Source organism: Haliotis cracherodii, unplaced genomic scaffold (assembly GCF_022045235.1).
Source record: "Haliotis cracherodii isolate W230 unplaced genomic scaffold, xgHalCrac1.p SCAF_2, whole genome shotgun sequence".
NCBI classification, from domain to species: domain Eukaryota; kingdom Metazoa; phylum Mollusca; class Gastropoda; order Lepetellida; family Haliotidae; genus Haliotis; species Haliotis cracherodii.
Genome location: NW_027266275.1, coordinates 74,137,133 through 74,150,868, shown reverse-complemented (window position 1 = coordinate 74,150,868; position 13,736 = coordinate 74,137,133). Strand labels below are relative to the sequence as shown.

General features: G+C 42.4%; 1 protein-coding gene across 2 annotated transcripts in view; it reads left to right on the top strand.

The window, feature by feature from the left end:
- The window catches only part of LOC139468509 (neuronal acetylcholine receptor subunit alpha-10-like), a 201,594-nt gene that overhangs the window by 136,713 nt on the left and 51,145 nt on the right, over nt 1-13,736 (top strand). For both annotated transcript variants that reach the window (XM_071250502.1, XM_071250501.1), the window contains one exon: nt 7,920-8,029. In XM_071250502.1, the coding sequence (XP_071106603.1) occupies nt 7,920-8,029 (110 nt within the window). The remainder of the gene's footprint in view (nt 1-7,919; nt 8,030-13,736) is intronic.

Below are 13,736 nucleotides of genomic sequence, written 5' to 3'. Positions count from 1 at the left end.
GTTTAGCCGTCAAAACCCTTTTCTTTCACACGAACATTAAGCATTAAAAAATCCTATACTTCTTGTTTTTCCGTTAGCTAAAGTCAGCACGACATTTTTTTTATCGCAAGGGTAAAGAGAATGCAAATGAAGGCTAGCTTGTCAAAGACAGCCCGCTAGTCAAGACGGTGACAATTGCTTAGAGTTGTTGCCCCTGTCATGCATGAACATCCGGTTGAAAAATAATACGGGCAAGATTTAAATAGCGCAAGAGGAAACGATACTTTTATCGGCTTAGAGCGCACGTTGCTTATGCAGGGTTACACTCATCATTGGTCGCAAATGTTATAGATGACACTAGGGCAGGAAGTGATATAGACGACACTAGAGCAGGAAGAGATATTGATGACACTTGGCTAGGAAGTGATATAGATGACACTAGGGCAGGAAGTGATATAGACGACACTAGGTTAGGAAGTGATATAGACGACACTAGGGCAGGAAGAGATATAGACGACACTAGGGCAGGAAGTGATATAGAAGACACTAGGGCAGGAAGTGATATAGACGACACTAGGGCAGGAAGTGATATAGAAGACACTAGGGTAGGGATTGATATAGACGACACTAGGGCAGGAAGTGATATAGACGACACTAGGGCAGGAAGTGATATAGATGACACTAGGTCAGGAAGTGATATAGACGACACTAGGGCAGGAAGTGATATAGACGACACTAGGGCATGAAGAGATATAGATGACACTAGGGTAGGAAGTGATATAGACGACACTAGGGTAGGGAGTGATATGGACGACACTAGGGCAGGAAGTGATATAGACGACACTAGGTTAGGAAGTGATATAGACGACACTAGGGCAGGAAGAGATATAGATGACACTAGGGCATGAAGTGATATAGACGACACTAGGTTAGGAAGAGATATAGACGACACTAGGGCAGGAAGAGATATTAATGTCACTAGGTTAGGAAGTGATATAGAAGACACTAGGGCAGGAAGTGATATAGACGACACTAGGGCAGGAAGTGATATAGACGACACTAGGGCAGGAAGAGATATACACGACACTAGGGCAGGAAGTAATATAGACGACACTAGGGCAGGAAGAGATATTGATGACACTAGGTTAGAGATGGATCTAGATGCTACTAGGGTAGGGAGTGATATGAACGACACGAGGGCAGGAAGTGATATAGACGTCACTAGGGCAGGAAGAGATATAGACGACACTAGGGCAGGAAGAGATATTGATGACACTAGGTTAGAGAGTGATCTAGATGCTACTAGTGTAGGGAGTGATATGAACGACACTCAGGCAGGAAGTGATATAGACGACACTAGGGCAGGAAGAGATATAGACGACACTAGGGCAGGAAGAGATATGGATTACACTAGGGCAGGAAGTGATATACACGACACTAGGGCAGGAAGAGATATTGATGACACTAGGTTAGGGAGTGGTCTAGATGCTACTAGGGTAGGGAGTGATATGAACGACACTAGGGCAAGAAAAGATATTGATGACACTAGGGTAGAGAGTTATATAGATGACACTAGGGGAGGGAGTGATAAAGACGACATAAGGTCAGGAGGTGATATAAACGACACTAGGATAGGAAGTGATATAGACGACACTAGGGTAGGAAGTGATATAGATGACACTAGGATAGGAAGTGATATGGACGACACTAGGGCAGGAAGTGATATAAATGACACGAGGGCAGGGAGTGATATAGACGACACTAGGGCAGGAAGTGATATAGACGACACTAGGGTAGGAAGTGATATAGACGACACTAGGGTAGGAAGTGATATGGACGACACTAGGGCAGGAAGTGATATAGATGACACGAGGGCAGGAGTGGATATTTATGACATTATCACAGGATGGGGCATTTATGGATCTGTCGCATAAGGGATATGTTATGTTCCAGGGCAGGAAGTAATAAAGACAGAACTAGAGTTGATACTGATAGTGGCGGCACGAGGATAATTAATAATATTTGCGGCAGGAAGTGATATAGACGACACTAGGGCAGGAAGTGATATAGACGACACTAGGGTAGGAAGTGATATAGACGACACTAGGGTAGGAAGTGATATAGACGACACTAGGGTAGGGAGTGATATGGACGACACTAGGGTAGGAAGTGATATGGACGACACGAGGGCAGGAAGTGATATAGACGACACTAGGGTAGGAAGTGATCTAGATGACACTAGGGCAGGAAGTGATATAGATGACACGAGGGCAGGAAGTGATATAGACGACACTAGGGTAGGAAGTGATCTAGATGACACTAGGGCAGGAAGTGATATAGATGACACTAGGGTAGGAAGTGATATAGACGACACTAGGGTAGGGAGTGATATGGACGACACTAGGGTAGGAAGTGATATGGACGACACGAGGGCAGGAAGTGATATAGACGACACTAGGGTAGGAAGTGATCTAGATGACACTAGGGTAGGAAGTGACATAGACGACACTAGGGCAGGGAGTGATATAGACGACACTAGGGTAGGAAGTGATATAGACGACACTAGGGCAGGAGTGGATATTTTTGACATTATCACAGGATGGGGCATTTATGGATCTGTCGCATAAGGGATATGTTATGTTCCAGGGCAGGAAGTAATATAGACAGAACTAGAGTTGATACTGATAGTGGCGGCACGAGGATAATTAATAATATTTGCGGCACTAGGATGAGTAGTGATACTAGCGGCACCACGATAAACCGTGATATTGGCGGCACTAGGATTGATAGTGATATTGGCGGCACTAGGATAAATAGTGATATTTGTGGCACTAGGATAAATAGTGATATTGGCGGCACTAGGATAAATAGTGATGTTTGCGGCACTAGTGCAGGCAGGGAATATCAAACTAGGCAAGGAAGTGATGTATTTATCACTAGAGCAGATAGTGATTTAAACGCACCAAGCTTTGTAGATAGATATATAAGCAGATAGTGATTTACATTAAAAGCTGAGATAATATTTTTTTATCCCATAATCTCATTGTATCATTTACTAACAGTGACACGAGGAATGAAAGTTATTGTCTTCAACCCCAAGGTGCTATATATTTGGCAGTATGTCAGATATTTATTTAGTGTTGTTTTTTACTTTCATGCAATTCCGCGACTTTTTCGCTTTCTCTTGCTAGTGTGGTCCACAGGATGCAAATCAATGTTCACCAGGCATAAAAATGCCATCACATGGAAGTGAGTTTAGAATTATACGGCCATGTACAAATATCCGCAAAAAAAACAGAATGAATCGCGGGATAGAAAATTTAAAAAAACGAAATCGGAACGATAAACAAAAGATTGAGGGGTGAGGGTGGTCATTGCCTTAGCTTTCTTCAAGATTTAATGACACGCTGTTAATCATGATCACGTTTCAAGTTTAAAGCACATTTGTTTATCTTACTACGGTAATCTATGGTCAGTTTAATCCAAGGTGAGCTATAGGCCACTAATATGGCAATTTTTGGCTGTTTTTCAACAATAACGTTCTACTTCATTCGTAAAGTTAATCACATTAAGGACTCGTCCATTGTAACTCTCACTCCCCTTAATTCCCCCGTTATTTGTCACATCCTGAAAGGAGAGATAACTTTAATAAATTTGACCGTTGTTTCTTATTGATTGTCGTGGGTCTGCTAGAGGCGAGCACAGTTTAATTAGGAACCTCATCCCCCTAATCTGTTCTTCTTTCGGGCTATGTCAGATTGGCTGCCCCGTCTCCCTCTGTAGCATGCTATTATTTCATAGGGTTAGTGCACGTCAGTGTATAGGCACTGCCGACAGATCGGGTTTTGTGCTAGCATTAAACAGCAAATGAAAATCAAGGAGATTTCAATTGCTAGCTGGAATTGACTTTATCCTATACTTTTTACACGACGTACTTTTTTCGCAACTGCAATTTGAATGTATTGCTGTTTCTAACTCGGCTTGTCTAAGCAGCACAAAAATAGACATTTCAATTGTGGCGGGTCGCTGGTTCGCTTGGGTCCTCCGTAGTCCCGAATGAGAGGACGGTGTAGTGACTAGTTGTTCCAGAAATGTGTATAACGTAGTTGTCTGACTCAGCCGCAGAAAACCGTCGCTTGTTCCTTCAAGCAGCTACCTATCACCACCTCGGCTCGTCCCAATCCAAAATATGTGATGTCGGCGAGCATTGAGAGGAATCCATATTGGACATGGCGTCAACATTTTCACAAGTTCACGTGACTAATACTCCTGGTCCTAACATGTTGCTTAATATCAAATTATTTTATAATTTGCACATGTATTAACCATGAAATTCTATTTTTTTCTCAAAATCAGCGTCATGTTATACGACCTATAGTGTGTATGCGGAGGGATAGGTAGGTATGCGGTTTACTTGAAATCACCTGATATCACTACGCCAGTGCTCCCCGTGGTGTTGTGGAAGGGAATTATGGGAATGGGCCAGTCTGATACGACCACTGGAAGCTGTGATCAATTTCCCATCACGTGTCAATCTGTCAGAATATATACATATTTCCTCGCCACGTCGAGACGGGCCCTGGTTGTGTTGACATTACGTTACAATAAGAATGAATGAATGTAAGCACATACCTGATGGGTCATGCTAGAGGTTAGGTTGCTTTATTTTCGAACCTCCGCTTACCACATAGGTTGTAAACGCCATAGAAATATAGTATTATTTTTATGATTTATGTTATTAGGACATCACATGACTATTGCTGAAAGTTTGGCTGTGCTTTCACGATGAATGTCGTCACTCTATTACTTTCACACACGTACGATAGTCGTAGCGACTGTACAACTTTTTGGAACAAGGGCCCCTTATTCTTAAGTCACAAAGCGACCTTAGTGCTATGACTGACGTCGTAACTCCCATACATAAACGTCGAGTTTCCATAGAGATACCCCTAAGTGTGTTGTACTCCCCGCCCTAACAACCCTGTGTTGTGCTACCCTTCCTAACAACCATGTGTTGTGTCACCCGTCCTAACAACTCTGTATTGTGCCACCCTTCCTAACAACCCTGTATTGTTCTACCCGTCCTAACAGCCCTGTATTGTGCAACCCGTCCTAACAACCCTGTGTTGTGCCACCCGTCCTAACAACCATGTGTTGTGTCACCCGTCCTAACAGCCCTGTGTTGTGCTACCCGTCCTAACAGCCCTGTGTTGTGCCACCCGTCCTAACAACCCTGTATTGTGCAACCCGTCCTAACAACCCTGTATTGTGCTACCCGTCCTAACAGCCCTGTGTTGTGCCACCCGTCCTAACAACCCTGTATTGTGCCACCCGTCCTAACAACTCTGTATTGTGCTACCCGTCCTAACAAGCTGTGTTGTGCCAACCGTCCTAATAACCATATGTTGTGGCACCTGTCCTAATAACCACGTGTCGTGCCACTTGTCTAACAACCACGTGTTGTGCCATCAGTCTCAACACCACTATATGGCCTCACAGCTGTGTCCTGATACTTGGGTGAATGCATTACAGAGCATATTCCTTAGGGTCTGACGATATCAATTATAAGGGAATATGCTTAATTAAAACGGTGGGAGAAATTAAAATTGTCCTATAACTAACTTATCCTCCACGACGGAGAATTTGGGGGAGCGTCCGTCACGGCATATTGTCATGCGTTCGTCTGGCCAGCGTTAATTGTGAGGCTTGGTGTAAACATATTTTATTCAGTAATTAATATGGGTAATGAGATAGGGAACAGGTTTCGCAATGGGCAAACCCTCTTAAATTTACTGATTGTAATCTCCTTTAAAGCCACATAGCCTTTTAACTTTGATGAATGTCACTGCTTACATTATCACACAAATGTTTTAGTGAAATCGTCTTTAAATGCTTAAAACGATTTTATACTAATCCGGGGTTCTTAGCTTTCACAGTGATTGATATCTTTCAGCAATGTTAATTGCTTAAACATTAAACTTGACGTAGATCTTGGCATATTTAATACATATTAATTGTCAAGTTACATGACATAAAGTCACAGTTTAGTGCCTAATTACAGTACGTGGCATTATGCCCTCTCGACGTATTTGTGCATTCTCAGCTCCCTTTGGAGTATATGATATCACCTTCATTCATAATTGACTGCATACTGCATAACCAGAAGATATGTGTTTAATTTCTGGAAGCAAGGACGTTAGAACAACGCGAAAGATGATAGTGTTTAGTTTACACCATCAATATCTATGTTGTAGAAGGGTTGTTAATAATAACTGTCATAGTCTATGTTGTATGAGCACCCTCCATTCTCTATGGCAGCTGTATTAAATATTGATAGCCAGTATATTGCACCTGTCTGAATAATTACTACTTAAGCAAAGAGACCTACGAATAATATCGCCTGTATGACAAATAGCCTATCCATTGTAAGGCCACTGTCTCATATACATGTTATCATAATGAAATATTACCTCCCTTATCAATACGACAAAGTAGTATCCAACGTATAATACTCAGTGCATCACGTACTCAATGCATAACGTACTCAGATGACAAATGTCTGCGGTATATGCGTGACCAATTACTATCAAACAAGTTTACGTCCTTTGCCCAGCGTTAATGTCCAGGTCAGCGTTTCTGTGTGTATAATTACTGCGTAATAGAAGTAGTCAGCACCTAGAGGATATGTTTCATATATGAATAACAATCTCCTTATGCATGTGAAGCTTGTACGACTAGATACTTACAGTCTGACGCGACAGCTCTTGTAATTAGAATGAGTTTGTGATCAGGATGCGTTATGGTGGAGTTTGGGAGTATCCCTTGCCTTATAAGCCTGTTATCAAGTTGTGAAGGCTATCATCCGGAAGCTACAAGTATTGGAAAGTTTCCTAAAGAGATTTTTTGGATGGGCAGTTTTTACAAATCACCTAAACGCACGCAAACATGTTTTCCTCATCAAATAGTTCCACGCGAGTCAGTACTGTTTTCGTAGTACATCAAGTCCGCAGACTCACACATCGTTTCAGAGGCGAAGAAAAACGAGGGGAGCAATAACGTTTAATTGATTATGACTATGTGTACAAACCGTGTTTGTGGCTGTGCGTCTTTTGAGACTGTGAACACCTGCGTGAATCTGTTATGCCGGTATATATTTATTACGCGCAAAATACCCTGCGTGCGTGCGTGCGTGCGTGCGTGCGTGTGTACACTTGTATGTATGCATGACATATGTAATGTAAATATGAAACTTCTGTATAAATGTGATAATCTGTACACTTACATCACTTTCGTATATATGCCACGTGTGTAGCTATGGCACATGTGTGCTTCAATGCTACGTATATGTATCTATATATGTTTGACAGGATTGACACGCGTGCGGGTACTATGACAATATGTATTACTGTAATACTCCATGACACATGTCTGTATCTATGACTCGTATCTATGACATGTGTGTATCTTTGTTTGTTTTGTTTGTTTTTTTAACGCCACACTCAACAATATTCAAGCTATATGACGACGGTATGTAAATAATCGAGTCTGGACCAGACAATTCAGTGATTGATATCATGAGAATCGATCTACTCAATTGGGATACGATAAAATGCATTAACCAAGTCAGCGCGCCTGACCACCCGATCCCGTTAGTTTCCTCTTACGACAAGCATAGTCACCTTTTACGGCAAGCATGGATTGCTGAAGACCTATTCTGACCCTGATCCTCACGGGTCATGTGTGTATCTATGACGTGTGTATCTATGACACGTGTGTATCTACGACACGTGTGTATCTACGACACGTGTGTATCCCTGACACGTGTGTATCCCTGACACGTGTGTATCCATGACACATGTGTATCCCTGACACTGTGTATCCCTGACACATGTGTATCCATGACACGTGTGTATCCCTGACACGTATGATATGTGTTGTAGGAGTGGCAGGACGTGCTGTTGGCGTGGAAGAAGGAGGAGTACGACAACATCACCGACATTCGCATCCCGTCTGACAAGATCTGGCTTCCCGACATCCTGCTGTATAATTTGTAAGTAACCTCCCCGAACTCCCCTCAGTGCCGTGGTTTAGGCAAAGGTGAACACGCTTTACCTTAATGTGCGTGTGGAAGGAGAAGGGACTTTAAGTGACTACATCCTTCATCCCACCACTCTCAACGTTATGTGTAATAATGTACTTTGTAAGCTTGTAAAACGTATTATTTCGTCCTTGTGATACTTAAGCTTGTAATCGTAGCCCACGAGCTGTCCGAGATAGCTTATGCAGTTGTACTTCGTCTCCTGTCTATCCGTCATAACATCTAATCAGGCATTTTCCCTTCAGTGTCTTCATATATGGCGAACAATTAAGACACGGGGCCTATTTCAGTCAAATACTTATAATTAGTTTTTATATTAGGAACGCATCGCTTGCTATATAGTGATTAAGTTGGAGTCGTACCTGTACTGTTTTGTCCTTTTCTGACAAAAGGTCTCTAGCCTTGACAGACGCATTCACATTCTGTGTAGCTCGCACAGGTATTTAATCTGTAGCTAAGACAGACATATTCAACTTCTGTGTAGCTCACACAGGTATTTAATCTGTAGCTAAGACAGACATATTCAAATTATGTGAAGCTCGCACAGGTATTTAATCTGTAACTAAGACAGACATATTCACATTCTGTGAAGCTCCCACAGGTATTTAAGCTGTAGCTAAGACAGACATATTCAACTTCTGTACACTGCCTACAACATGTGTCATCCATACACTGGTCACAACATGTGTCATCAATACACTGCCCGCAATATGTGTCATCAATACACTGGTCACAACATGTGTCATCCATACACTGCCCGCAACATGTGTCATCCATAAACTGCCCGCAACATGTGTCATCCATATACTGCCCGCAACATGTGTTATCCATACACTACCCCCAACATGTGTTATCCATACACTGCCCGCAACATGTGTCATCCATATACTGCCCGCAACATGTGTCATCCATACACTACCCCCAACATGTGTTATCCATACACTGCCCGCAACATGTGTCATCCATAAACTGCCCGCAACATGTGTCATCCATATACTGCCCGCAACATGTGTTATCCATACACTACCCCCAACATGTGTTATCCATATACTGCCCGCAACATGTGTCATCCATATACTGCCCGCAACATGTGTCATCCATACACTACCCCCAACATGTGTTATCCATACACTGCCCGCAACATGTGTCATCCATACACTACCCTCAACATGTGTCATCCATACACTGCCCGCAACATGTGTCATCCATACACTACCCGCAACATGTGTTATCCATACACTGCCCGCAACACGTGTCATCCATACACTGCCCGCAATATGTGTCATCCATACACTGGTCACAACATGTGTCATCCATACACTGCCCGCAACATGTGTCATCCATGCACTGCCCGCAACATGTGTCATCCATACACTGGTCACAACATGTGTCATCAATACACTGGTCACAACATGTGTCATCCATACACTGCCCGCAACATGTGTCATCCATAAACTGTCCGCAACATGTGTCATCCATATACTGCCCGCAATATGTGTCATCCATACACTACCCCCAACATGTGTTATCCATACACTGCCCGCAACATGTGTCACCCATACACTACCCGCAATAGGTGTCATCCCTACACTACCCTCATAATACGTCATCCATACACTACCCGCAACATGTGTTATCCACAGACTACCCTCAACATGTGCCATCCATACACTACCAACAACATAAGTCATCCATACACTGCCCCCAACATGTGTTATCCATACACCACCGGCAAAATGTGTCATCCACACACTACCCTCAACACGTGTCATCAACACATTACCCTCAACATGTGTCATCCATACACTACCAACAACACGTGTCATCCTTACACTACCTTCAACACGTGTCACCCATACACTGCCCGCAACACGTGTCATCCATACACTACCAACAACATGTGTCATCCATACACTACCCTCAACACGTGTCATCCATACACTACCCTCAACACGTGCCATCCATACACTACCCTCAACACGTGCCATCCATACACTACCCTCAACACGTGTCATCCGAAGACTACCCTCAACACGTGCCATCCATACACTATCAACAACATGTGTCATCCATACACTACCAACAACATGTGTCATCCATACACTACCCTCAACATGTGCCATCCATTCACTACCCGCAACATGTGTCATCCACACACTACCCTCATAATACATCATCCATACACTACCCTCAACACGTGCCATCCATACACTATCAACAACATGTGTCATCCATACACTACCAACAACATGTGTCATCCATACACTACCCTCAACATGTGCCATCCATTCACTACCCGCAACATGTGTCATCCATACACTACCCGCAACATGTGTCATCCACACACTACCCTCATAATACGTCATCCATACACTACTCTCAACATGTGTCATCCATACACTCCCCGCAACATGTGTCATCTATTCACTACCTGCAACATGTGATCTCCACACTACACACAGCACGTGTCATCCAAATACTAGCAGCAACACGTATCATCCATACACTGCCCGCAACACCTGAATTCCTCACTACCTGTAACACGTGTCATACATACACTTGCCGCAACATGTGATCTCTCCACTATTAACACCCTGCGATCTAGCTTGTTGACTTCAAGGCAGACAATAAAACGGTATCTCCAGTGAAGTGTCCACTGCGAGTCCTCGACATGGGTGGTCACAACAACGCCCAAGTGCTGATTGGTAGCTACAAGAATTTGGAATCGTATTGATACCGCTGTTTTGAAATGACAGGTCGTTTTATTGACTTTTATCATTTTACCAGCAGTTGATGACTGGCTAGGAGTGGTTAATGAAGTTCGATTTGCTATCGTTAGCTATTAGACTGAGACTATGCTACGGCCGATGTTGGTCTGTAGATTTATCAGTTGCGCTAACCTTCCACCAATAAAGCAACCATTTCAGCCTCATCGCAGTCCCGGCCACACGGCCGCCAATTACATAAAGTCATCTATCACGAAACCGCCGGCCGCCACGTTGCGTCGATGAAGCAGCCGCGAGGCGAGCAACACTCCTCACTTCCTCGATAAAACCAGCTAATTTGTTTAGATCCAGGAATTAAAAACCACAATGGTTTAAGCCCCGATCATAAATCTGCCTAGAGCATGTTAGCTTCTGCTTGAATAGAGTGTCATCTTAACTATATGTGAGCGTCTCCACATCGCTAAATATCTTTGTTCGGTTTAAAGATACCAATTAGCGTCAGCGAACATGTCATTACAACCCTAGACTTGAGAACATTTTTAAAAGGTCCGGAGGATTTGGTACCTATATACGTGATGGAGACTATCCCTCCTCGGGCGAGGGAAGTATTAAGATGTACCAATATCTTCCTGTAGATGATAATGTCACATAATATCGAGCACAGACTGTCACATTTCAAATTACGATAAGTCCAATTTGTTCTGTTATTTCACACTGGAACATGCCGACGGTCACATTCTGGTAGCTGATTGTGTGTTGCATTGTCAGATTACACATTAAATATGTCATAATCTAGTAGCCTATCACAGTTTGTCAAGTCTTGACAGTAACGTTACCTCCTGATTATGACTGATGTCTCACATGTTCCGCACCATGATCATGACGGAATGTTTCCCATATGTTGCCTACTGATCATGACGTAATTATACGTGTCGCCTCCTCATCGTGACGTAATTATAATACGTGTCGCCTCCTAATCACGATGTTATGTCTCACACATGTTGCTTCCTGATCAAGGCGCTATGTTAAACATAGATTCTCTTCCCAAGGTTGTCTCTCCATAATCATGAGGTCGACTCACGACGTAATGTCACGCAAAGGTTTTCTCCCTCTGGTCATGACGTAATGTCACGCATAGGATGTTTTCTCTGAACATGACGTAATACCATGCATAGGTTGTTACCATGACCATGACGTAATATCACGCAGAGGTTGTTTCCCCTGACAATGACGTAATGTCACGCATGGGTTGTTTGCCCTGACCATGACGTAATATCTCCAATAGGTTTTTTCCTCTGACCATGGCGTAATGTCACGCATAGTTTGTTTCCTCTGACCGTGACGTAATGTCACGCATAGGTCGTTTCATCTGACCATGGCGTAATACCTTGCATAGGTTGCTACCATGACCATGACCTAATGTCACGCATAGGTTGTTTCTCTGAACATGACGTAATGTCACGCATGGGTTGTTTCCTCTGACCATGACGTAATGTCACGCATGGCTTGTTTCCCCTGACCATGACGTAATATCACACATAGGTTCTTTCCTTTGACACACATAGTACATTTCTCCTGACCATGACATAATTGTTTCCTCTTACCATTACGTAATTTCAAAAAGTTCTCTCTCCAAATCATAGCGTTATACGTCATATAGTGTGTCCTGAAATGACGTCACGTGTTGTTTCTCCTCATCGTGATGCATTTTGACACAATAACTGTTTTTCATAGTCAGCGAAAAACATGGACAATTTATATCACGTTTATATTCTGTCTATTTGTCTTTGAATAACACATGATTATGAAAAACGCCAATAATGTTTTGGCACAATTGGGAAAGTTAATGCTTCAGCTTGTTTGAAGCAAACACAATTATTATCACTGATTTCTTCCCACATGAGTCCTGTCAGTTACGGCTCCGTATGTGTTTAAGGAAATATTGGCGTTGCAATATTCCGTGGTGTCGTCTCATGGATTGTGTTATGACGTTTGCATGTAAACCGACTTTGAATCCGAGTCAATGACTCATAGAGAGATCTAAATGAGGATATCGGAGGTTAACATGTCCAGCTTATAAAAGATGGAATCGCTCCCATGGGCAATTTCCCCAAGAAGCGAATCATTATGTATAAATGAAAGTTTAAGCAAAGCTGACGGCATACGCACCTCGCCTCTTACTGCGGAGGATTGAAGCGCATGATCAATAATGTTTGTCGTTGAAATGGAAAGGATTTTAATCCGCATGTGGCGGAATAGGCATCCCCATCGCTCACGAAGGATGCACGCACCTTCTAACGTGGACACATTCTAAAGCGTTTCGTTAACTGATTGCGAGGAACATGGACATTCTGTCGTCTACATTCACACGGACATTAAATATATTTACTTAGTTCTGTCCAATATTCATAGAATGACGATAAGTATAATTACTTAGTTTTGTCCTATATTCTTAGAATGACAACAAACAGAAACATTGTAATTTTCGCGAACACCTGGTACTATCACTATTTCATATGATTTATAAAGGCACGTTCATGATATACTTGGAATCGTACAATCGACTTCTTGTGAAGGTGGAAAGGATTTTCTGGCTTTTATGGGTGTTTGTCCAACTCTCTTGGAATATCAATATGTATAATTACTTATTTTTGTCAAATATATGTAATAACTACATTTTTTATTTGAACATATTTATTTCGAAAAAACCCAAATGGATTAGGCACAAGTTACTAACTTAGTAGAGCTATTCCTAGACACATTTCATTACATTGTAATATGTGAATAATGATGCAGAATATATTTACATGTACAGTGTAGAGAAATTATGTACAAGTTATAAGAATAACACACACATACACATACGAACACACGTACACATATACAATATTGCACACAAACACATATACCTACATACACCAACACACACACGC